The sequence below is a fragment of the Agelaius tricolor genome, unplaced genomic scaffold (genome assembly GCF_023055355.1).
Source record: "Agelaius tricolor isolate 1412-34295 unplaced genomic scaffold, bAgeTri1.0.p SCAF_109, whole genome shotgun sequence".
NCBI lineage: Eukaryota > Metazoa > Chordata > Aves > Passeriformes > Icteridae > Agelaius > Agelaius tricolor.
Window position 1 is genome coordinate 286313 of NW_027269369.1, and position 26119 is coordinate 312431.

Consider the following 26119-nt stretch of genomic DNA (forward strand, 5'->3'; position numbering starts at 1 on the left):
GGGGCGGGGTTTGATGGGATGCAGCGACGGATGCTAGGGGCGTGGCCTGTTGCCAGGCAGCGCGTTGCTAGGGGCGGGGCCTACTTGCTCACAGCGGCGCGCTATTGGCTGTTGCCAGGGCTGGTTGTCAGGGGCGGGGCCTATCGCCATGGCAACCAGGTGCGGCGCGCTCGGCGCGGGGCAGTGTGGGACGGTGGAGGCCCGGGCCGGCCCACAATGCCCCGCGGCATGGAGCAGTACATCGTGCTGGGCCGCATCGGGGAGGGCGCGCACGGCGTCGTGTTCAAGGCCAAGCACCGCGAGGTGGGGCCGGGGGCTGGCTCGGGGGCTCGGGGTGGGTAACGCGGCCCGGCGGGGCCTCCCTGACCCCCCGTGTCCCCCCAGACCGGGGAGCTGGTGGCCCTCAAGAAGGTGCCGCTGCGGCGCCCCGAGGAGGGGCTGCCCCCACAGACCCTGCGCGAGATCAAAGCCCTGCGCGAGATGGAGGCGCACCCCCATGTGAGTGACCCCACATCCGGGGGCTCCCCGAGTCCCTGGTGCTCCCTCTTAGTCCCTGTTGTCCCCCCATAGTCCCTTGTGCCCCTTCCCGAGTCCTTGGTGCCCCCCCGAGCCCATCTCGGTGCCCCCCCGCAGTCCTGGTGTCCCCATACGGCTCCCCGGTGTCCCCCAGGCTGCCTGTCCCCCCCAGCTCAGGGTTCCCCCCTTCTCTAGGGTCCCCGTGTCCCCTCGGTGTCCCCTCCCGCAGCTGAGCCCGCTCCAATCCCGGTGTCCCCCGAGGTGTCACTGCCCCCGGTGTCCCCCGTGTTCTCCGTGTCCCCACTGATGTCGCTGCTGGATGTCTCTATTGTTGTCCCCACTGTTGTCCCCCCACTGTCCCCGCAGGTGATCCAGCTCCAATCTCGGTGTCCCCCAAGGTGTCACTGTCCCTGGTGTCCCCAGTGTTCCTGATGTCCCCAGTGTTCCTGTCCCCAGCACTGTCCCCACTGTCCCCACAGGTGATCTGGTTCAAATCCCGCTGTCCTCACTGCTGTCCCCGCTGTCCCCCCCAGGTGTCACTGTCCCCCTGATGTCCCCATTGCTGTCCCCACTGGTGATCCAGCTCCATGCCGCCTTTGCCCAGGGTCCCAGGTGTCACTGTCCCAGGTGTCACTGTCAGTGTCCCCCTGCTGTCCCTGATGTCCCCATTGCTGTCCCCGCAGGTGATCCGGCTCCATGCCGCCTTTGCCCAGGGTCCCAGGTGTCACTGTCACTGTCCCAGGTGTCACTGTCACTGTCCCTGATGTCGGTGTCACTGTCCCAGGTGTCACTGTCAGTGTCCCTGCTGTCCCCATTGCTGTCCCCATTGCTGTCCCCACAGGTGATCCGGCTCTGTGCCGCCTTTGCCCAGGACCCCGCCGTGGTTCTGGTGTCACTGTCACTGTCCCAGGTGTCACTGTCACTGTCCCAGGTGTCTCTGTCACTGTCCCAGGTGTCACTGTCCCAATCCCAGATGTCACTGTCAGTGTCCCTGATGTCCCCATTGCTGTCCCCATTGCTGTCCCCACAGGTGATCTGGCTCCGGGCCGCCTTTGCCCAGGGCCCCGCCGTGGTTCTGGTGTCACTGTCATTGTCCCAGGTGTCACTGTCCCAGGTGTCACTGTCACTGTGTCACTGTCCCCCTGCTGTCCCCATTGCTGTCCCCGCAGGTGATCCGGCTCCGTGCTGCCTTTGCCCAGGGTCCCGCCGTGGTTCTGGTGTCACTGTCATTGTCCCAGGTGTCACTGTCCCAGGTGTCACTGTCCCAGGTGTCACTGTCACTGTGTCACTGTCCCCCGATGTCCCCATTGCTGTCCCCACAGGTGATCCAGCTCCGTGCCGCCTTTGCCCAGGGTCCCAGGTGTCACTGTCCCAGGTGTCACTGTGTCACTGTCACTGTCCCTGCTGTCCCCATTGCTGTCCCCACAGGTGATCCGGCTCCGCGCTGCCTTTGCCCAGGGTCCCAGGTGTCACTGTCCCAGGTGTCACTGTCCCAAGGTGTCACTGTCCCTGCTGTCCCTGATGTCCCCATTGCTGTCCCCGCAGGTGATCCGGCTCTGTGCCGCCTTTGCCCAGGACCCCGCCGTGGTTCTGGTGTCACTGTCACTGTCCCAGGTGTCTCTGTCACTGTCCCAGGTGTCACTGTCCCAATCCTAGGTGCCACTGTCAGTGTCCCTGATGTCCCCGTTGCTGTCCCCACAGGTGATCCAGCTCCGTGCCGCCTTTGCCCAGGGTCCCAGGTGTCACTGTCCCAGGTGTCACTGTCCCAATCCTAGGTGCCACTGTCAGTGTCCCTGATGTCCCCATTGCTGTCCCCGCAGGTGATCCGGCTCCGTGCTGCCTTTGCCCAGGGTCCTGCCGTGGTTCTGTCCCAGGTGTCACTGTCCCAGGTGTCACTGTCCCAGGTGTCACTGTCCCAGGTGTCACTGTCACTGTCACTGTCCCCATTGCTGTCCCCATTGCTGTCCCCACAGGTGATCCGGCTCCGCGCCGCCTTTGCCCAGGGTCCTGCCGTGGTTCTGGCCCTGGAGCTCCTGGTTGGGGACCTGGGGGGGCTCCTGCGGGCGGCCCCGGCCCCGCTGCCCCCGGCCCGGGTGAGGGCCCTGCTGGCCATGACCCTGCGGGGGCTGGGCCACGTGCACGGCCAGCACCTCGTGCACAGGGTGAGGCACCCCAAAACGGGGAGAGGGACCCCGAAAATGGGATAGGGGAACCCAAAAATGGGATAGGGGACTCCAAAAATGGGAATGGGGAACCCAAAAATGGGGGGGCTGGGCCACGTGCACGGCCAGCACCTCGTGCACAGGGTGAGACACCCCAAAACAGGGTGAGGGACCCCGAAAATGGGAATGGGGACCCCGAAAATGGGGTTGTGGACACCAAAAACGGGTTGAGGGACTCTGAAAATGGAGTGAGGGACCCCGAAAACGGGGTGAGGGACCCTAAAAATGGGGTTATGGACACCAAAAATGGGAATGGAGACCCCAAAAATGGGGTGAGGGACCCCGAAAACGGGATAGGGGAACCCAAAAATGGGAATGGGAACCCCAAAAATGGGATAGGGGAGCCCAAAAATGGGATAGGAGACACCAAACATGGGAATGGGGACCCCGAAAACGGGATAGGAGAACCCAAAAATGGGGGGGCTGGGCCACGTGCATGGCCAGCACCTCGTGCACAGGGTGAGGGACCCCGAAAATGGGAATGGAGACCCCAAAAACGGGGTGAGGGACCCTGAAAATGGGGTTATGGACACCAAAAACGGGGTGAGGGACCCTGAAAATGGGAATGGGGACCCTAAAAACAGGGTGAGGGACCCAGAAAATGGGATAGGGGACCCCAAAAATGGGATTATGGACACCAAAAATGGGAATGGGGAACCCAAAAATGGGGTGAGGGACCCCAAAAATGGGGTGAGGGATCCCACAAATGGGAATGGGGACCCCAAAAATGGGGTAGGGGAACCCAAAAATGGGAATGGGAACCCCAAAAACGGGGTGAGGGACCCCAAAATTGGGAGAGGGACCCCAAAAATATGGGGGGCATTGGGAATGGGGGGACACTGGCACCACTGGCTGTGCTGGGTGAGGGACCCCAAAATAAGGGAGGACCCCAAAAATGGGGGAAACCCTGGGGGACTGGGGAGAGGCACCTCCCACCCCACATGAGCACCCCAAAACTGGGTGGGGACCCCAAAATCGGAGTGGAAGAAGCTCAAACAGCTGCAGGACACCCCAAAAACGGGATGGGCACCTGGGGGTACCCCAATATCTGCAGGGATTGAAAGGGTTGGGGCACCCCAGAATCGAGCGGGGTGCCTCAAAATGGGGGGAAACCCAAAATGGGGTCGGGGGGAGGCTCAGCTGGAGGACACCCCAAAACCGGGATGGGCACCTGAGGGGTACCCCAATATCCCCCAATACCCCAAATATCAATCCCCCTGCAGGGATTGAAAGTGCTGGGGCACCCCAAAATCGAGCGGGGCACCCCAAAATCGAGGGGGGGCACCCCAAAACTGGGTGGGGACCCCAAAATCAGGGCGGGGGGAGGCTCAGCTGCAGGACACCCCAAAACCGGGATGGGCACCTGGGGGTACCCCAATATCGCCCAATATCCCTCAATACTCTGCAGGGATTGAAAGGGCTGAGACCCCACAAAATCGAGTGGGGCACCCCAAAACTGGGTGTGGGACCCCAAAATGGGGTCGGGGGGAGGCTCAGCTGCAGGACACCCCAAAACCGGAATGGGCACCTGAGGGGGACCCCAATATCCCCCAATATCCTTCAATACCCCTGCAGGGATTGAAAGTGCTGGGACTCCCCAAAATCGAGCGGGGCGCCCCAAAATCGAGGGGGGCACCCCAAAATGGGGGGGACCCCAGAATGGGGTCGGGGGGAGGCTCAGACAGCTGCAGGACACCCCAAAACCGGGATGGGCACCTGGGAGTACCCCAATATCTGCAGGGAGTGAAGGGGCTGGGGCTCCCCAAAATCGAGTGGGGCACCCCAAAACTGGGTGTGGGACCCCAAAATGGGGTCGGGGGGAGGCTCAGCTGCAGGACACCCCAAAACCAGGATGGGCACCTGGGGGTACCCCAATATCCCCCAATACCCCAAATATCAATCCCCCTGCAGGGATTGAAAGTGCTGGGGCACCCCAAAATCGAGCGGGGCACCCCAAAATCGAGGGGGGGCACCCCAAAACTGGGTGTGGAGCCCCAAAATCAGGGTGGGGAGAGGCTCAGCTGTAGGACACCCCAAAACCGGGGATGGGCACCTGGGGGTACCCCAATATCCCCCAATATCCCCCAATATCCCCCAATATCCCCCAATACCCTGCAGGGATTGAAAGTGCTGGGGCACCCCAAAATCGAGCGGGGCGCCCCAAAATCGAGGGGGGCACCCCAAAATGGGGGGGACCCCAGAATGGGGTCGGGGGGAGGCTCAGACAGCTGCAGGACACCCCAAAACCGGGGTGGGCACCTGAGAGGGATCCCAATATCTGCAGGGATTGGATTGAAAGTGTTGGGACTCCCCAAAATCGAGGGGGGCACCCCAAAATCAGGGCGGGGGGAGGCTCAGCTGCAGGACACCCCAAAACCGGGATGGGCACCTGAGGGGTACCCCAATATCCCCCAATATACCCCAATACCCTGCAGGGATTGAAAGGGCTGAGACCCCACAAAATCGAGCGGGGCACCCCAAAATCGATGGGGGCTCCCCCATACCCGCATTCCGGGGGTGTTCCCGGTCTGGGGGGGGGAAGGGAGGCGTTCCCCGAGCGCGGGGGTCCCCCCTGATGCCGTTTTTGGGGTGCAGGACCTCAAGCCGGCCAATCTGCTGCTGGACAGCGCCGGGCGCCTCAAGCTGGCGGATTTTGGGCTGGCGCGGGTGCTGGGCCCGCCCTCGGGGCGCCCCTACAGCCACCAGGTGGCCACCAGGTACCGATTTCGGGGTGTCCCCACCCTCGGGGGGTCCCCAAAAAGCCGAGGGGACCCCCCTGAGCCCCCCCCCTTTGTGCAGGTGGTACCGAGCCCCGGAGCTGCTCTACGGAGCCCGGCACTACGACGAGGGCGTGGATCTGTGGTGGGTGCCCATGGGGGGTTTGGGGGGTCCCCCCGGGGTTTTGGGGGGTCCCCCCGGGATTTTGGGGTGTCTCCGTGGATTTTAGGGTGTCCCCGTGGATTTTAGGGGTGTCTCCGTGGATTTTTGGGGCTCCCCCCGGGATTTTGGGTGTCCCCTGTGGGTTTTTGGGGATCTCCTGGGATTGAGGGGCGTCCCTGTGGGAATTTGGGGTCCCCTGTGGGATTTCGGGGTGTCCCCGTGGGATTTTGGGGTGTTATCCTTGATTTTTAGGGGTGTCTCCATGGGATTTTGGGGTGTCCCTGTGGATTTTAGGGGCTCCCCCCGGGATTTTGGGGGCTCCCCGTGGATTTTGGGGTCCCCTGTGGGATTTTGGGGATCTCCTGGGATTGGGGGGCGTCCCTCTGGGATTTTGGGGGGTGTCCCCGTGGATTTGGGGGCTCCCCCGTGGATTTTGGGGTGTCCATGTGGATTTGGGGGGCTCCCCCCGGGATTTTGGGGGGCTCCCCCCGGGATTTTGGGGTCCCCTGTGCGATTTTGGGGGTTCCCCCCGGGACTCTGCGGGGTGTCCCCGTGGATTTTGAGGATTCCCCTGAGATTCTGGGGTGTCTCTGTGGATTTTTGGGGCTCCCCCCGGGGTTTTGGGGTCCCCTGTGGGATTTCAAGGGGGTCCCTTTGGGATTTCTGGGTGTCCTCATGGGATTTTGGGGGCTCCCCGTGGATTTTAGGGGGTGTCCCCATGGATTGTAGGGGTGTCTCCATGGGATTTTTGGGGATCTTCTGGGATTTTGGGGTCCCCTGTGGGATTTTGGGGTGTCCCTGTGGATTTTAGGGGTGTCCCCCGTGGATTTTTGGGGCTCCACGTGGATTTTAGGGGCTCTCCTCATGGATTTTGGGGTGTCCCCATGGATTTTGGGGGCTCCCCCCGTGGATTTTGGGGTGTCCATGTGGATTTTGGGGTGTCCCCTGAGATTTGGGGGCTCCCCGTGGATTTTGGGGGGTGTCCCCGTGAATTTTGGGGGATTTTGGGGTGTCCCCCCGGGATTTCGGGGGATCCCTGTGGGATTTTTGGGGGTGTCCCCGTGGATTCTGGGGGCTCCCCTTGGGATTTTGGGGTGTCCATGTGGATTTTGGGGGGGTGTCCCCATGGATTTTGGGGGATTTGGGGGTGTCCCCATGGATTTTTGGGGATCTCCTGGGATTTGGGGGCGTTCCTGTGGATTTTGGGGTGTCCCCCCGGGATTTAGGGGCTCCCCCCGGGGTTTTGGGGGCTGTCCCTGTGGATTTGGGGGTCCCCTGTGAGATTTTGGGGGTGTCCCCGTGGATTTTGGGGTGTCCATGTGGATTTTAGGGGCTCTCCCCATGGATTTTGGGGGCTCCCCGTGGATTTTGGGGTCCCCTGTAGGATTTTGGGGATCTCCTGGGATTGGGGGGCGTCCCTGTGGGATTTTGGGGTCCCCTGTGGGATTTTGGGGGCTCCCCCCGGGATTTTGGGTGTCCCCCGTGGATTTTTGGGGATCTCCTGGGATTTGGGGGCATTCCTGTGGATTTTGGGGTGTCCCCCCGGGATTTTGGGGTGTCCCCGTGGATTTTAGGGGTGTCCCCCATGGATTTTTGGGGATCTCCTGGGATTTTAGGGGTGTTCCCCCGGGATTTTAGGGGCTCCCCCCCTGGGTGTCCCCGTGGATTTTGGGGTGTCCGTGTGGATTTTAGGGGCTCTCCCCGTGGATTTTGGGGACGTCCCTGTGGGATTTTGGGGTCCCCTGTGGGATTTCAAGGGGGTCCCTTTGGGATTTCTGGGTGTCCCCGTGGATTTTGGGGGATCTACTGGGATTGGGGGGCGTTCCTGTGGGATTTTGGGGTCCCCCCGGGATTTTGGGGGCTCCCCGTGGATTTTAGGGGCTCTCCTCATGGATTTTGGGGTGTCCCCCGTAGATTTTTGGGAATCTCCTGGGATTGGGGGGCGTCCCTGTGGGATTTTGGGGTCCCCTCTGGGATTTCTGGGTGTCCCCATAGGTGTTTGGGGGGCCCCGCTGGATTTTTGGGGTGTTATCCTTGATTTTTAGGGGTGTCTCCATGGGATTTTGGGGTGTCCCCGTGGGATTTTGGGGGATCCCCTGGGATTTTTGTGGGTCCCCATGGGATTTTGGGGTGTTACCCTCGATTTTTGGGGGTGTCTCCAAGGGATTTTGGGGTGTCCCACTGGATTTTGGGCTGTCCCCCAGGGATTTCGGGGCCCCTTTGGGATTTCGGGGATCCCTTTGGGATTTTAGGGATCCCTTTGCGATTTCAGGGATCCCTTTGGGATTTCGGGGTCCCTTTGGGATTTTAGGGGTCCCTGTGGGGTTTCGGGGTCCCTGTGGTATTTCAGGGGTCTCTTTGGTATTTTGGGTGTCCCTTTGGGATTTCGGGGTCCCTTTGGGATTTCGGGGATCCCTGTGGGATTTCGGGGATCCCCTTGGGATTTTAGGGGTCCCTGTAGGATTTTAGGGATCCCTGTGGGATTTCGGGGATCCCTTTGGGATTTTGGGGGTCCTTTTGGGATTTTAGGGATCCCTTTGGCTTGGGGGGTCCCTGTGGGATTTTGGGATCCCCTGGGATTGGGGGGGTCCCTTTGGGATTTCGTGGATCCCTGTGGGATTTTGGGGGTCCCTTTGGGATTTTGGGGTCCCTGTGGGATTTTGGGGGTCCCTTTGGGATTTGGGGGTCCCTTTGGGATTTCGGGGGTCCCTGTGGGATTTCAGGGGTCCCTTTGGGATTTTGGAGAGGTCCCTGTAGGATTTCGGGATCCCTTTGGGATTTTGGGGATCCCTGTAGGATTTCGGGGTCCCTGTGGGGTTTCGGGGGTCCCTGTGGGGTTTCGGGGATCCCTTTGGGATTTCGGGGTCCCTTTGGGATTTCGGGGGTCCCTGTGGGATTTTGGGGATCCCTGTAGGATTTTGGAGTCCCTTTGGGATTTTAGGGGTCCCTGTAGGATTTCGGGGATCCCTGTAGGATTTCGGGGGTCCCTTTGGGATTTTAGGGATTCCTGTGGGATTTCGGGGATCCCTTTGCGATTTCGGGGGTCCCTTTGGGATTTCGGGGATTCCTGTAGGATTTCAGGGATCCCTTTCGGATTTCAGGGGTTCCTGTGGGATTTGAGGGTCCCTTTGGTATTTTGGGTGTCCCTTTGGGATTTCGGGGTCCCTTTGGGATTTTGGGGATCCCTGTGAGATTTCGAGGATCCCTTTGGGATTTTGGGGGTCCCTGTGGGATTTTGGAGGGGATCCCTTTGGGATTTTGGGGGTCCTTTTGGGATTTTGGAGGGGTCCCTTTGGGATTTCGGGGGTCCCTGTAGGATTTTGGGTTCCCTTTGGGATTTCATGGATCCCTGTGGGATTTCGGGGTCCCTTTGGCTTGGGGGGTCCCTGTGGGATTTTGGGATCCCCTGGGATTGGGGGGGTCCCTTTGGGATTTTGGGGATCCCTTTGGGATTTCGGGGTCCCTGTGGTATTTCGTGGATCCCTGTGGTATTTTGGGGATCCCTGTAGGATTTTGGGGGTCCCTTTGGGATTTCGGGGGTCCCTGTGGGATTTTGGGTTCCCTTTGGGATTTCGGGGATCCCTGTGGTATTTTGGGGTCCCTGTGGTATTTTGGGGTCCCTTTGGGATTTCAGGGTCCCTTTGGGATTTCGGGGTCCCTGTGGTATTTTGGGGTCCCTGTGGTATTTCGGGGATCCCTTTGGGATTTCGGGGGTCCCTGTGGTATTTGGGGTCCCTTTGGGATTTCGGGGGTCCCTGTGGTATTTTGGGGTCCCTGTGGTATTTTGGGGTCCCTGTGGTATTCCGGGGTCCCCCAGGGCCGTGGGCTGCATTTTCGGGGAGCTGCTGACGCTGTCGCCGCTGTTCCCGGGGGAGAACGACATCGAGCAGCTGTGCTGTGTGCTGCGGGCCCTGGGCACACCCAGCCCCCGGGACTGGCCGGTACTGGGACAGACTGGGACAGACTGGGACAGACTGGGAGCACTGGGAGAGGGACTGGGACAGACTGGGGGGACTGGGAATGGGACTGGGAGCACTGGGAGGGACTGGGACAGACTGGGACAGACTGGGAGCACTGGGAGGGACTGGGAGAGGGACTGGGGGGACTGGGAGAGGGACTGGGAGAGGGACTGGGGGGACTGGGAGGGACTGGGAGAGGGACTGGGAGCACTGGGAGAGGGGCACTGGGACGGACTGGGACAGACTGGGACAGACTGGGAGCACTGGGAGAGGGACTGGGGGGACTGGGAGGGACTGGGACAGACTGGGAGAGGGACTGGGGGGACTGGGAGGGACTGGGAGCACTGGGGGGGACTGGGAGAGGGGCAATGGGAGAGACTGGGAGCACTGGGATGGATTGGGAGGGACTGGGGGGACTGGGAGGGACTGGGAATGGGACTGGGAGGGACTGGGAATGGGACTGGGAATGGACTGGGAATGGGACTGGGAGGGACTGGGGGGACTGGGAGGGACTGGGAGGGACTGGGAGAGGGACACTGGGAGCACTGGGAGGGACTGGGGGGGACTAGGACGGACTGGGAGCACTGGGAGGGACTGGGACAGACTAGGAGAGGGACTGGCCGGTACTGGGACAGACTGGGACGGACTGGGAGAGAGGCAGGAAGGGCACTGGGACGGACTAGGGGGGACTGGGAGCACTGGGAGGGACTGGGAGGGACTGTGGGGACTGGGGGGGACTGGGGGGACTGGAAGCACTGGGGTGGACTGGGAGGGACTGGGACAGACTGGGAGGGACTGGGACGGACTGGGGGGGACTGGGAGGGACTGGGGGGACTGGGACAGATTGGGAGGGACTGGGCGGGACTGGGAGCACTGGGAGAGGAGCACTGGGAGTACTGGGACAGACTGGGGGGGACTGGGAGGGACTGGGGGGAACTGGGAGGGACTGGGAGGGACTGGGATAGACTGGGAGGGACTGGGAGCACTGGGAGAGGGACACTGGGAGCACTGGGAGGGACTGGGGGGGACTGGGGGGACTGGGAGAGGGACTGGGAGCACTGGGACGGACTGGGAGGGACTGGGAGCACTGGGAGAGGAACTGGCTGGTACTGGGAGCACTGGGACGGACTGGGAGGGACTGGGATGGACTGGGAGAGGGGCAGGATGGCACTGGGAGCACTGGGAGGGACTGGGAGCACTGGGACCGACTGGGGGGACTGGGGGGGGACTGGGACAGGGGCAATGGGAGGGACTGGCTGGTACTGGAGGGACTGGGAGCACTGGGACGGACTGGGGGGGACTGGGATGGACTGGGAGAGGGGCAGGATGGCACTGGGAGCACTGGGAGGGACTGGGAGGGACTGTGGGGGACTGGGACAGACTGGGACAGACTGGGAGAGGGGCAGGACGGCACTGGGAGGAACTGGGACAGACTGGGAATGGGACTTGGGGGGACTGGGATCAAACTGGTGAGACTGGGGGCACTGGGAGCAAACTGGGAGGGACTGGGAATGGGGACTGGGAGCATTGGGGGGGAATGGGGGGGACTGGGGTGACTGGGAGGGACTGGGAGAGACTGGGAGCACTGGGAGAGGGGCACTGGGAGGGACTGGGACAGAGGCAGGAAGGGCACTGGGAGCACTGGGAGGGCACTGGGAGGGCACTGGGAGAGCAGCTGGAGGGCACTGGGAGGCACTGGTGTGCACTGGTTTAGACTGGTCTGTACTGGTTTATACTGGTCCAGAGTGGTTTATACTGGTAAATGCTGGGGTGTGCTGGTCTGCACTGGTTTACACTGGTGCATACTGGTCTGCACTGGTTTATACTGGTTTGTGCTGGTTCATAGTGGTTTGTAGTGGTATAAGTGATGCATACTGGTTTGGGCTCGTTTATACTGGTTTGTACTGGTGCATACTGGTCCATACTGGTTTACACTGGTCTGTATTAATTTATATTGATTTACATTGGCCTATACTGGTCTATACTGGGCCATACTGGTGTGCACAGATTTATATTGGTTTGTACTGGTTTACACTGGCCCATACTGCCCAGCACTGCTCCCTACTGGTCCATACTGGTGCATACTGGTTTATGCTGTTTATACTGGCCCACACTGGTCCATACTGGTCTGTACTGGTCCATACTGGTTTATACTGGTCCATACTGGTTCCTGTCCCTGCAGGAGCTATCTGAGCTGCCCGATTTCCCCAGGCTCTGGTTCTGCCCATGGGCCTGTACTGGCCTGCACTGGTCCATACTGGCCCATACTGGTTTATAGTGGACTGTACTGGTTTTTGCTGGTCCATACTGATCTGTACTGGTCTATACTGGTCCTTACTGGTCCATAGTGGTTGCTGTCCCCCAGGAGCTGTTGCAGGTGCAGGATTTCCCCAAGCTGCAGTTCCGCCCATGGGTCCGTACTGGCCCATACTGGTCTGTACTGGTCCATACTGGTCTGTACTGGTCCGTACTGGTTTATACCAGTTTATGCTGGTTTACGCGGGTCCATGCAGGTTTATACTGGTCCATACTGGTTTATACTGGTTCATACTGGTTCATACCAGTCCGTACTGGTCCATACTGGTTCACACTGGTTCCCATCCCCCAGGAGCTGTCTGAGCTGCCTGATTTCCCCAAGCTGTGGTTCTGCCCATGGGCCTGTACTGGCCCATACTGGTCCATACTGGTTTATACTGGTTTGTGCTGGTTTATGCAGGTCCATACTGTTCCATACCGATCCATACTGGTCCATACTGGTCTATACTGGTTTATGCAGGTCCATACTGTTCCATGCTGGTCCATACTGGTTTATGCGGCTTTATGCGGGTCCATGTAGGTTTATACTGGTCCATACTGGTCCGTACTGGTTTATACTGGTCTGTACTGGTCCATACTGGTTCACACTGGTTCCCATCCCCCAGGAGCTGTCAGAGCTGCCCGATTTCCCCAAGCTGTGGTTCCGGCCATGGGCCTGTACTGGCCCATGATGGTTTATACTGGTCTATACTGGTTTACGCGGGTCCGTACAGGTTTACACTGGTCCATACTGGTCCATACTGGTCCATACTGGTCCATACTGGTTCACACTGGTTCCCATGTCCCCCAGGAGCTGTCAGAGCTGCCCGATTTCCCCAAGCTGCGGTTCCGCCCATGGGCCCGTACTGACCTGCACTAGTTTATACTGGCCCATACTGGCCCATACTGGTCCATACTGGTTTATACTGGTTTGTGCTGGTTTATACTGGTCCATACTGGTCCATACTGGTTCACACTGGTCCCCATGTCCCCCAGGAGCTGTCAGAGCTGCCCGATTTCCCCAAGCTGCGGTTCCGGCCGCGGGCAGCGCCGCCGCTGGCGCTGCTGGTGCCGGGCGCTGAGCCCGCGGCGCTGGACCTGCTGCAGCAGCTGCTGCGCTACCGGGCACGGCTGCGGCCACGGGCACACCAGGTACGGACTGGGGGCACTGGGGGGACTGGGGGGACTGGGAGGGACTGGGAACACTGGGAGGGACTGGGAGACCTGGGGGGAACTGGGAGAACTGGGGGGACTGGGGGAATGGGGAACAGGGGTACCCATGATGGAGCCATTGTCCTGCATCACTACCGGGCATGGCTGCGCCCATGGGCACACCAGGTACGGACTGGGGGAACTGGGAACACTGGGGGGGACTGGGGGGAATGGGGGGACTGGGAGGGACTGAGGGAATGGGGAACTGGGAGCACTGGGAGAGACTGGGAGCACTGGGAGGGACTGGGGGAACTGGGAGCACTGGGGTAGCCATGATGGAGCCATTGTCGTCCTGCGCTACCGGGCACGGCTGCGCCCCCGGGCACACCAGGCATGGACTGGGAGGGACTGGGAGCACTGGGGGGACTGGGAACACTGGGGTACTTGTGATGGAGCCATTGTCCTGCTGTGTTACTGGGCATGGCTGCGCCGCCGGGCACACCAGGCACGGACTGGGAACACTGGGAGGGACTGGGGGACTGGGAGCACTGGGGGGACTGGGAGGGACTGGGGGAATGGGGAACTGGGAGGGACTGGGGAGACTGGGAACACTGAGGGGGACTGGGAGCACTGGGGTACCTGTGATGGAGCCATTGTCCTGCTGTGTTACCGGGCACGGCTGCGGCCCCAGGCACACCAGGTATGGACTGGGGGGACTGGGAGGGACTGGGAGCACTGGGAGGGACTGGGGGAATGGGGAACTGGGAGCACTTGGGGGGACTGGGAGCACTGGGTACCTGTGATGGAGCCATTGTCCTGCATCACTACCGGGCACAGCTGCGCCCCTGGGCACACCAGGTACCGGGAGCACTGGGGGGCACTGGGAGCACTGGGGGGCACTGGGAGCACTGGGAGCACTGGTGGGAGCACTGGGAGGGACTGGGAGGGACTGGGGGGACTGGGAGAATGGGGAACTGGGGTACCTGTGATGGAGCCATTGTCCTGCTGCGCTACCAGGCACACCAGGTATGGACTGGGAACACTGGGGGGACTGGGAGCACTGGAAGGGACTGGGAGCACCGGGGCAAACTGGGAGGGACTGGGGAATGGGGAACTGGGAGCACTGGGGGGACTGGGAGCACTGGGGGGACTGGGAGCACTGGGAGCACTGGAAGGGACTGGGAGCACTGGGGCAAACTGGGAGGGACTGGGGGAATGGGGAACTGGGAGCACTGGGAGCACTGGGGGGACTGGGCTACCCCAGATTGGCTGCACTGGACGTGCTGCAGCTGTCCCAGGTGTGTTTTTGGGGGGGTCCCAGGTGTGTTTGGGGGGTGGTCTCAGGTGTTTCTGGGGGGGTCCCAGGTGTATTTGGGGGGGGGTCCCAGGTGTGTTTTTGGGGGGGTCTCAGGTGTTTTTGTGGGGGTCTCAGGTGTATTTGGGGGTCCTGGGTGTATTTGGGATGTCCCAGGTGTGTGTTTGGGGGTCCCAGGTGTATTTGGGGGGTCTCAGGTGTATTTGGGGGGGTCCCAGGTGTGTTTTTGGGGGGGTCCCAGGTGTTTTTGGGGCTCTCAGGGACTGACAGCCCCAGAACCCTCAGTAGTGGGGGGGGGTTGGGGTCACTCAGGCCCCTCCCCCCCCCATTTTCGGTGGTGTTTGGGGGTCCCTGCCCCCCCTGACGCCCCCTCCCCCCAGGCCCTGCTCCACCCGTTCTTCTTCGGGCCCCAGGAGCTGAGCCCCCCCCCGGCCCCGGGGGGGGCCCCGCGCGCCCCCCGAGTTCAGCCTGGACACGGCGCTGGAGCTGCCCCCCCCGCGGGGCCCTGGGACCCCTCCCCAACATGGGGGACCCCCACTGACACCCCCATTGACCCCCCCATTGACACCCTGGGACCCCTCCCCAAAATGGGGGACCCCCATTGACACCCCCAGACTGCCACTGCCCCCCCCGCAGGGCCCTGGGACCCCTCCCCAACATGGGGAACCCCCATTGACACCCTGAGACCCCTGCCCTATATGGGGGACCCCCATTGACACCCCCGGGGCCCTGAGACCCCTCCCCAAAATGGGGAACTCCTGAGACCCCCCCATTGACACCCTGAGACCCCTGCCCAATGTGGGGAACCCCTGGGACCCCTCCCCAATAGAGGGGACCCCCATTGACCCCTCCCCAAACTGGGGGACCCCCATTGACACCCCCCTGGTGCCCTGGGACCCCTCCCCAACATGGGGGACCCCCACTGACCCCCCCATTGACACCTGGGACCCCTCCCCAGCCTGGGGGACCCCCATTGACACCCCCAGGGACCTGGGACCCCTCCCCAATGTGGGGGACCCCCACTGACATCTCCAGGGGCCCTGGGACCCCTCCCCAATAGAGGGGACCCCTGAGAGACCCCCGGGGGCCCTGGGACCCCTCCCCAATATGGGGACCCCCATTGACACCCCCCGGTGCCCTGAGACCCCTCCCCAATGTGGGGAACCCCCATTGACCCCCCAGGGGCCCTGGGACCCCTCCCCAGCCTGGGGGACCCCTGCCCAATATGGGGCACCCCTGAGACCCTGCTGGGGGATCCCTGAGACCCCTCCCCAATGTGGGGGACCCCTGCCCAATATGGGGGACCCCCATTGACCCCTGCCCAATATGGGGAACCCCTGAGACCCCTCCCCAAAATGGGGGACCCCCATTGACACCCTCGGGGCCCCTGAGACCCCTCCCCAGCCTTGGGGACCCCTCCCCAATATGGGGGACCCCTGGGACCCCTGCCCAATATGGGGGACCCCTGAGAGGCTCCCAGGGGCTCTGGGACCCCTCCCCAATATGGGGGACCCCCATTGACCCCCCCATGGAGCTGCGGGACCCCTCCCCAAATTGGGGAGTCCCTGATGGACCCCCCCGACCCCTTCCCCCCCTGGGGCTCTGGGACCCCTCCCCAAATTGGGGACCCCCCCTGCCCCTCCCCCCCCCCCCGATGACCCCTCCCCATTTTGGGGATCCCCGGGGGGGGCTCTGGGACCCCTCCCCACCATTGCCCCTCCCCCCCCATCCAGGGGGTCCCAGATCCCCCCCAGAATTGGGGGGACCCCAGCCCCAAACCAGCGCCCCCAGGAGCAGCAAAAATGGGGAAAATCCCACCCAAAACCCCCGGATTTGGGGTGAAAACCTCGGATTTTGGGCAAAAAACATCGGATTTGGGGCCAAAACATCGGATTTTGGGCAAAAACCATCGGATTTGGGGTGAAAACCTCGGATTTTGGGCAAAAAACGCCGGATTTGGGGTGAAAACCTCGGATTTGGGGTGAAAACCTCGGATTTTGGGCCAAAACCGCCAGATTTGGGGTGAAAACCTCGGATTTTGGGCAAAATCCTCGGATTTGGGGCCGGAGCTGCAGCAGGAGATGGAAACCGCCCGGGTTGGACCCAAAATCTCCAGATTGGAGCCCAAATCAGAGGTGAGAGAGAAAAAAATCTTAATTTTGGGGGTTGGGAAACGTGGGGCAGAAAATGTTGGGTTTTTGGGTGAAAATCCCTGAGTTTTGTTGCAAAATCCCCAATTTCAGGCTGCAAATTTCCAGTTTTAGAGGGGGAAAATTTCAGTTTTGTCTTGAAAATTCGGAATTTAGATGAAAACTCTCAGTTTCAGGTTAGAGCTGCTAAACTTGGGTGAGGATTGTGAGTTTTGGGTTAAAAATTGTGATTTTCAGCTGAAACATCCAATTTTTGGGGTGAGGATTGTGAATTTTGGGTTCAAATTTGTAATTTTGAGTGGAAACATCCAATTTTTGGGGTTGGCAATAGAAGTTCCAGGCTGAAAAATTCCAATTTTTGGGTGGGAAACCTCCAGCTTTGGGGCAGAAAAACGCCAAAGTTGGAATAAAAAATAAAAAAATAAATAAAAATTAAAAAATAAAAAATAAATAAATAATAAATAATAAAATAAATTTAAAAAAACTTTGGTGCCAGAAATGAGAATTTTGAACCAAAAAAATCTCCAGGTTTTGCCATTAAAATCAAAATTCTCATTTTGGTGTCTGAAAGGCCCAATCTGGGAGTGAATTTAACAATTTTAGACCAAATTTTAAGGTAAAACACCCAAATTTGGGGCTCAGCTCCATTTCTGCTGAAATCCCCAATTTTGTGTCCTAAAAATGCAAAATTTGGGGCTCCAATTTCCTGATTTGTTGCCAAAAAAATAAACATAATTAGGAAAATCCCAATTTTTTCAGGCTGAAAATCCCAAACTTTGCCTGGAAATGCTGAATTTTACCCTGAAACCTCAAATTTTGGGCTGGAATTCCTGAACTTTGGTCCAAAGATCACAAATTTTAGGTCAAAACCCCTGAATTTTACTCCGAAATTCAAAATTCGTTGCTCCCAACTCCATTTTTCCCTCAAAAATTGGCTTTTTTTGGGTTTATTAAGGGTTGAAAATGTCCCATTTGTGGCTCAAAATCCCCATTTTGCTGCTGAAAAAAGTGAATTTGGGGCTGAAAATCCCAAATTTTCACTTGACAGCCTCAAATTTCATGCTGCAAACCTCACTTTTGCCCCAAAACTGCCATTTTTCAGGCATGAAAATCCTTATTTTTTTTTCCTTGAAACCTCAAATTTCGGGGCTAAAAATGCCAAATTTTCAGTTCAAACCCCCAATTTTGGGGCTGAAAAAATTCATTTTCAGGCTGAAAATTGCAAATTTCGAGCTGAAAACTTCGAATTTAGAGGCTGAAAGATGCTGGAATTTGGGGTGCCAGGGCCGGAATTTGGGGGGAAAGTGCTGAAATTTGGGGTGAAAGTGCTGGAATTTGGGGTGTCAGGCCTGAATTTGGGGTGAAAGTGCTGAAATTTGGGGTGTCAGGGCCTGAATTTGGGGTTCCAGTGGGGAATTTGGGGTGTCCCAGTTTTGGGGTGTCAGTGTGGAATTCTGTCCCCGTTTTGAGGTGTCTGTAGGGTTTTGGGGCGCCATTCCCCATTTTTGGGGTGTCAGAGTGGAATTTGGGGCTCCATTCCCCATTTTTGGGGTGCAATTCCCATTTTTTGGGGGTTCCATTCCCAGTTTTTTTGGGGTGCCATTCCCCATTTTTGGGGTGTCAGTGTGGAATTTGGGGCACCATTCCCGGATTTTTGGGGGTGCCATTCCCAATTTTTTGGGGCCGCCATTCCCCATTTTTTTTGGTGGTGCCATCCCTCATTTTTGGGGTGCCATTCCCCATTTTTTAGGGGTGCCAGTGTGGAATTTGGGGCGCCATTCCCGAATTTTTGGGACACCATTCTCCATTTTGGGGTGTCGGTGTGGAATTTGGAGTGCCATTCTCCATTTTTTTGGGGCTCCATTCCCCATTTTTGGGGCACCATTTTTTGGGATACTATTCCCCATTTTTTGAGTGCCATCCCCCGTTTTTTGGGGTGCCATCCCCCATTTTTTTGGGTGCCATTCCCCATTTTTGGGGTGCCATCCCCCATTTTTTAGGAGTTCAATTCTCCATTTTTTGGGGTGCCATTCCCCATTTTTTTAGGGCACCATCCCCCGTTTTTGGGCTGCCATCCCCCCTTTTTTTAGGGCGCCATCCCCCATTTTTTTGGGGTGTCCCCCGCCCCGGCCCTGCCCCCGCTCTGGCCGGAGCTGATAAGGCCCCGGCCCCGCCCGCCCCCCCCAGCAACCGCCGTGGCCCCAGGATCTGATAAGGCCTTATCAGCCCCCGGCAGCCCCGGGGCCGTTACCGCCCCCCCGGATGCACCCCAAAACCCCAGAACGCCCCAAAATCCCCCAAAATCCCCAAAATCCCCCAAATCCCCCAGACCCCGCAGGCCCCGCAGCGCCAGGTGAGCTCTGCCCCCCCCAAACCCCCCCGGGGCCCCCCCAAAGGTTTTGGGGTGTCCAAGGAGGGGGGGAGGGGTAGGGGTGGGGTCCTGGAGCCCCTCCCACCGTCCCCCCCCCCCTCCGTGTCCGTCCGTCTGTCCGGGCGGGACGGGGACAGAGGGACAGGGACAGACAGGGACAGACAGGGACGGACACGGCGGCTCCAGGTCAGGGACCCCCAACCCCACCCCGGGTTTGGGGGTTCAGGGGGGTCCGGGACCCCAAAAAGGCCCCCCCGGGGGTGGGGGGGAGGGGTCGGGGGGCGGTTGGGGGTTTGGGATCCCCAGTTTGGGGATTTTGGGGTTTGGGGGTGCCCGGTTTGGGGGTCCCCAGGGGTTTGGGACCCCCCAGTTTGGGGATTTTGGGGGTGCCCAGTTTGGGGGTCCCCAGGGGTTTGGGGGTCCCCAGTTTGGGGATTTTGGGGTTTGGGGGAGCCCGGTTTGTGGATTTTGGGGTGCCTGGTTTGGGGGTTTCGGGTGTTTGGGGGTCCCCAGGGGTTTGGGGGTCCCCAATTTGGGGATTTGGGGGTTTCGGGGTGCCCAGTTTGGGAATTTTGGGGTTTGGGGGTTCCCAGGGGTTTGGGGCCCCACAATTTGGGGATTTTGGGGTTTGGGGGTGCCCGGTTTGGGGGTCCCCAGGGGTTTCGGGGTGCCCAGTTTGGGGATTTTGGGGTTTGGGGATTCCCAGAGGTTTGGGACCCCCCAGTTTGGGGATTTTGGGGTTTGGGGGTGCCCAGTTTGGGGTTTTGGGGGTCTCAGGGTTTCGGGGTTCCCATGGGTTTGGGACCCCCCAGTTTGGGGATTTTGGGGTTTGGGGGTCCCAGGTTTGAGGATTTTGAGGTTTGGGGGTGCCCAGGGGTTTGGGACCCCCCAGTTTGGGGGCGCCTGGTTTGGGGGTTTGGGGGTTTCGAGTGTTTGGGACCCCCCCAGTTTGGGGATTTTGGGGTTTGAGGGTGCCTGGTTTGGGGATTTTGGGGGTTTCGGGGTTTGGGGGTTCCCAGGGGTTTGGGATCCCCCAGTTTGGGGATTTTGGGGTTTGGGGGTGCCCAATTTGGGTCCCCAGGGGTTTGGGACCCCCTGATTTGGGGTTTGGGGGTGCCCAGTTTGGGGGTGCCTGGTTTGGGGGTTTCGGGGGTTTGGGGGTTCCCAGAGGTTTGGGGATTTTGGGGTTTTGGGGTCCCAGGTTTGGGAATTTTGGAGTTTTTGGGGTTTGGGGGTCCCCAGTTTGGGGTGGTCAGAGTTTGGGGGTTCCCAGGGGTTATGGGGTCCCCATTTGGGGGTTCCCAGTTTGGGGATTTTGGGGTTTGGGGGTGCCCAGTTTGGGGGTTCCCAGGGGTTTGGGGGTCCTCAGTTTGGGGGTTTTGGGGTTTGGGGGTTTCGGGTGTTTGGGGGTCCCCAGGGGTTTAGGATCCCCAGTTTGGAGATTTTGGGGTTTGGGGGTTCCCATGGGTTTGGGACCCCCAATTTGGGGATTTTGGGGGTGCCCACTTTGGGGATTTTGGGGTTTGGGGGCGCCTGGTTTAGGGGGTTTGGGGGTTTCGGGTGTTTGGGGGTCCCAGGTTTGGGGATTTTGGAGTTTTTGGGGTTTTTGGGGTTTTTGGAGTTTGGGGATTTTGGGGTGCCTGGTTTGGGGGTTTCGGGCGTTTGGGGGTTCCCAGGGGTTTGGGGGTCCCAGGTTTGGGGATTTTGGGGTTTGGGACCCCCCCAATTTGGGGATTTTGGGGTTTGGGGGTGCCCAGTTTGGGGTGGTCAGGGTTTGGGGGTTCCCAGGTGTTTTGGGATCCCAAATTTGGGGGTTTGGGGGCACCCGGGGGTTTGGGGGTTCACAGGGGTTTTGGGACCCCCTAATTTGGAGATTTTGGGGTTTGGGGGTTCCCAGTTTGGGGATTTTGGGGTTTGGGGATCTCCGGTTTGGGCATTTCAGGGCTTGGGGCCCCCCAATTTGGGGATTTCAGAGTTTGGGGGTTCTCAGAGGTTTGGGACCCCCCCAGTTTGGGGATTTTGGGGTTCGGGGCCCCCCAGTTTGGGCATTTCAGGGTTTGGGGGTCCCCAGGGCTCCATGGGAGGATTTTTGGGGTGCAGCTGTGACCCGCAGGGGTTGGGGACCCCCAAATCCCCATTTGGGCAACCTGGGGGTCCTGGGGGTCCTGGGGATGATTGGGGGGCATTGGGGGCTTTGGGGTCACGCAGGAACTTTGGGGTGCTCATGTGGGGCTCTACAGGGGTTTTGGGGTGCTGGTTTGGGATCCCACAGGAGTTTTGGGGGGCTGACCTGGGGACTCTGCAGGCAGCCCCCGTAGATTTGGGGTCCCACAGGATTTTGGGGTTTTTGGGGTGCTGATCTGGGCTCTCTCTGCAGCCACCCTGTGCCGGTTTTGGGGTGCTGATCTGGGGTTTATGGGGTGCTGATCTGGGGTCCCAGAGGGGTTTTTGGGGTCCCAGAGGGGTTTTTGGGGTGCTGCTTTGGTGTTTTTGGGGTGCTGACCTGGGCTCTCTCCGCAGGCTCCCCCGGGCCGGTTTTGGGGTCCCAGAGGGGTTTTTGGGGTGCTGATTTGGGGTTTTTGGGGTTCAGTTTTGGTGTTTTTGGGGTTCTGACCTGGGCTCTCTCCGCAGGCTCCCCCGGGCCGGTTTTGGGGGGCTGATTTGGGGTTTTTGGGGTGCTGATTTGGGGTTTTTGGGGTTCAGTTTTGGTGTTTTTGGGGTGCTGACCTGGGCTCTCTCCGCAGGCTCCCCCGGGCCGGTTTTGGGGTTCAGTTTTGGGGTTTTTGGGGTTCTGCTCTGGTGTTTTTGGGGCGCTGACCTGGGCTCTCTCCGCAGGCTCCCCCGGGCCGGTTTTGGGGTCCCCCATGGAGTTTGTGACGCTGGGGGGGCCGGAGGGGCCCCCCCCCGTTCCCGGACGAGGCCGGGCCCTTCCTGGGGCTGGGGGCGCCCGAGGGGCTGGAGCCGGGGGGGCTGCTGGGACCCTTCCCCCCCGCGCCAGGTACCCAGGGTCACCCCAATGTCACCCAATGTCACCTCAGTGTCACCCCTGGGTCACCCCAATGTCACCCCCTGTGTCACTGTGTCACCCCCGGGTCACCCCAATGTCACCCCCTGTGTCACTGTGTCACCCCAATGTCACCCCAATGTCACCCCAATGTCACCCCAGTGTCACCCCCAATGTCACCCCCAATGTCACCCCTGTGTCACCCCCGGGTCACCCCAATGTCACCCCCGGGTCACCCCCGGGTCACCCCAATGTCACCCCCTGTGTCACTGTGTCACCCCAATGTCACCCCAATGTCACCCCAATGTCACCCCAGTGTCACCCCCAATGTCACCCCTGTGTCACCCCCGGGTCACCCCAATGTCACACCTGGGTCACCCCAATGTCACCCCAATGTCACCCCAATGTCACCCCTGGGTCACCCCCAATGTCACCCCAATGTCACCCCAATGTCCCCCCAATATCACCCCCTGTGTCACCCTCATGTCACCCTAATGTCACCCCAATGTCACCCCAATGTCACCCCCTGTGTCACCCTCATGTCACCCTAATGTCACCCCAATGTCACCCCAATGTCACCCCCTGTGTCACCCTCATGTCACCCTAATGTCACCCCAATGTCACCCCAATGTCACCCCCTGTGTCACCCCCAATGTCACCCCTGGGTCACCCCCAATGTCACCCCAGTGTCACCCCAGGGTCACCCCAATGTCACCCCAGTGTCACCCCTGGGTCACCTGTGTCACCCCAATGTCACCCCTGTCACCCCAATGTCACCCCCGGGTCACCCCTGAGTCACCCCCTGTGTCACCCCAATGTCACCCCTGTGTCACTGTGTCACCCCAATGTCACCCCTGGGTCACCCCAATGTCACCCCTGGGTCACCCCAATGTCACCTCAATGTCACCCCCGGGTCACCCCAATGTCACCCCAATGTCACCCAATGTCACTCCCTGGGTCACCCCCTGTGTCACCCCAATGTAACCCCCGGGTCACCCCCTGTGTCATCCTCATGTCACTCCAAGGTCACCCCCTGTCACCCCCGTGTCACTGTGTCACCCCCTGTGTCACCCCAATGTCTCCCCCCTGTCACCTCTGGGTCACCCCTGTATCACCCCCCTGTGTCACCCCTAGGTCACCCCCCTGTCACCCCCTGTGTCACTGTTGTCACCCCAATGTCATCCCCTGTGTCACCCCCGGGTCACCCCCCTGTGTCACGCCTGTGTCACCTCTGGGTCACCCCCAATGTCACCCCAATGTCACCCCTGGGTCACCCCCTGTCACCCCCCTGGGTCACCTCTGTCACCCCCTGGGTCAGCTGGGTCACCCCTGGGTCACCCCCGGGTCACCCCAATGTCACCCCTGTGCCACCCCCTGTGTCACCCCCCCCAGTGTCACCTGGGTCACCTGTACCTGTGTCACCCCTGTCACCCCCCCGTGTCACCTGGCTCACCCCGTGTCACCTGTGTCACCCCCGTGTCCCCAGTGTCACCTGCGTCCTCCCTGTCCCTTCTGCCCCCCCCATCCCCAATGTCCCCTCTGTCCCCTCTGTCCCAGCCACCCCCAATGTCCCCTCTGTCCCCAAAGCCCCACAACCCCCCCCGTGTCCCCTCTTTCCCCCTGCCGTGTCCCCCATGTCCCTCCATCCTCCTTGTCCCCAGTGTCCCCGCACGTGTCCCTGTGCCCCTTCCCCAATGTCCCCAGTGTCCCCAATGTCCCCCTGAGCCACCCCTCACCGCTGTCCCTCCATTTCCCCCGTGTCCCCAAGATCCCCCTTGTCCCTGATGTCCCTGTGTGTCCCCAATGTCCCCCCTCTGTGCCTGATGTCCCCAATCAGTGCCACCCTGTCCCCCTCTGTCCCTGATGTCCCCCCATGTCCTCAATGCCCTCCCCTGTGTCCCCGATGTCCCCCGTGTCCCCAATATCCCCCAGTGTTGCCCCCGTCCCCCATGTCCCCAGTGTCCCCATGCCCCACCATCCCTGGTGTCCCCCTGTCCCCAATGTTCCTGTGTCCCCCCGTGTCCCCAATGTCCCCTACATATCTCCCCCTGTCCCTGATGTCCCCCCAATGTCTCCACTGTCCCTAATGTCCCCTCAATGCCCCCCCATGTCCTCCCAATGCCCCCCATGTCCCTGACATCCCTGTGTGTCCCCCCCTGTCCCCAATGTCCCCCCAATGTCCCCTCACTGTCCCCAGGCCGGCTGTCCCTGGTGCCCCGGGCTGAGGGGGGGTCCCTGGTGTCCCCAATGTCCCCACAATCCCCCCAATGTCCCCTCAGTGTCCTCAATGTCCCCAATGTCCCCTCAGTGTCCCCAATGTCCCCTCAGTGTCCCCTCACTGTCCCCAGGCCGGCTGTCCCTGGTGTCCTGGGCTGAGGGGGGTCCCTGGTGTCCCCAATGTCCCCAATGTCCCCAATGTCCCCAATGTCCCCTCACTGTCCCCAATGTCCCCTCAGTGTCCCCAATGTCCCCAATGTCCCCTCAGTGTCCCCAATGTCCCCTCACTGTCCCCAGGCCGGCTGTCCCTGGTGCCCTGGGCTGAGAGGGGATCCCTGGTGTCCCTGGTGTCCCCTCAATGTCCCCAATGTCCCCTCAGTGTCCCCAATGTCCCCAGGCCGGCTGTCCCTGGTGCCCTGGGCTGAGGGGGGGTCCCTGGTGTCCCCAATGTCCCCAATGTCCCCAATGTCCCCAATGTCCCCAATGTCCCCTCACTGTCCCCAGGCCGGCTGTCCCTGGTGCCCTGGGCTGAGGGGGGGTCCCTGGGGGGTCCCTCCTGGCCCCCTCCCCCCCCGGAGCCCCCCCGGTTCCTGGAGCTGCTGCAGCCCCCCCGGAGCCCCCCCCCCGCGGGACCCCCCCCTGCTGCCCCCCCCGGGAGCCCCGAGCTGCGGTGAGAGACTGGGGGGGACTGGGGGGACTGGGGGGGACTGGGAATGGGACTGGGAATGGGACTGGGAATGGGACTGGGGGGGACTGGGATGGACTGGGATAAACTGGGAATGGGACTGGGAATGGGACTGGGAGAGACTGGGGGGGACTGGGGGGGGACTGGGGTAAACTGGGAATGGGACTGGGAATGGGACTGGGGGGGACTGGGATGGACTGGGGTAAACTGGGAGAGACTGGGAATGGGACTGGGAGAGACTGGGGGGGACTGGGGGGGACTGGGATGGACTGGGGTAAACTGGGAGAGACTGGGATAGACTGGGAATGGGACTGGGGGGGACTGGGGGGGACTGGGAATGGGACTGGGATAAACTGGGAGAGACTGGGAATGGGACTGGGAGAGACTGGGGGGGACTGGGATGGACTGGGATAAACTGGGAATGGGACTGGGAATGGGACTGGGATAAACTGGGAATGGGACTGGGGGGGACTGGGATGGACTGGGATAAACTGGGAGAGACTGGGGTAAACTGGGAATGGGACTGGGAATGGGACTGGGGGGGACTGGGGGGGACTGGGATAGACTGGGAATGGGACTGGGAATGGGACTGGGGGGGACTGGGATGGACTGGGATGGACTGGGAATGGGACTGGGATAGACTGGGAATGGGACTGGGGGGGACTGGGATGGACTGGGAGAGACTGGGGTAAACTGGGAATGGGACTGGGATAGACTGGGAATGGGACTGGGGGGGACTGGGGGGGACTGGGATAAACTGGGAATGGGACTGGGATAAACTGGGAATGGGACTGGGAGGGACTGGGATGGACTGGGAGAGACTGGGGTAAACTGGGAATGGGACTGGGAATGGGACTGGGAGAGACTGGGGGGGACTGGGATGGACTGGGATAAACTGGGAATGGGACTGGGAGAGACTGGGAATGGGACTGGGAATGGGACTGGGGGGGACTGGGAGAGACTGGGACAAACTGAGAATGGGACTGGGATAAACTGGGAATGGGACTGGGAGAGACTGGGAGGGATTGGGAGGGTCTGGGAGGGATTGGGAATGGGACTGGGATAAACTGGGGGGGACTGGGAGAGACTGGGAATGGGACTGGGATAAACTGGGATAAACTGGGAATGGGACTGGGAATGGGACTTGGAGAGACTGGGAATGGGACTGGGGGGGACTGGGATCAAACTGGGAGGGACTGGAAGCACTGGGAGGGACAGGGAGGGCACTGGGGTGCACTGGTTCATACTGGGATGCACTGGGAATGAACTGGGCTTGTACTGGTTTATAGTGGAGCTTGTTCTGATCCAGACTGGGGCACAGATTGGTTTGTGTTGGCTTCTACTGGTGTATGC

General features: G+C 60.4%; 2 protein-coding genes across 2 annotated transcripts in view; both read left to right on the forward strand.

The window, feature by feature from the left end:
- On the forward strand, positions 1-16404 carry LOC139586236 (cyclin-dependent kinase 20-like). Its single transcript, XM_071419493.1, is given in 9 exon segments — positions 1-303; positions 385-498; positions 2490-2678; positions 5334-5455; positions 5538-5600; positions 9436-9559; positions 12869-13024; positions 14720-14776; positions 14778-16404. Coding segments are annotated over 9 exon segments (1356 nt in total). The 5' UTR covers positions 1-18; the 3' UTR covers positions 15024-16404.
- Positions 16004-26119, forward strand: part of GATA1 (GATA binding protein 1) — a 16495-nt gene continuing 6379 nt past the window's right edge. The window contains 4 exon segments of the mRNA XM_071419495.1: positions 16004-16267; positions 16329-16474; positions 21696-21858; positions 24586-24751. Of these exon segments, the coding sequence (XP_071275596.1) occupies positions 16142-16267; positions 16329-16474; positions 21696-21858; positions 24586-24751 (601 nt within the window). The 5' untranslated portion in view covers positions 16004-16141.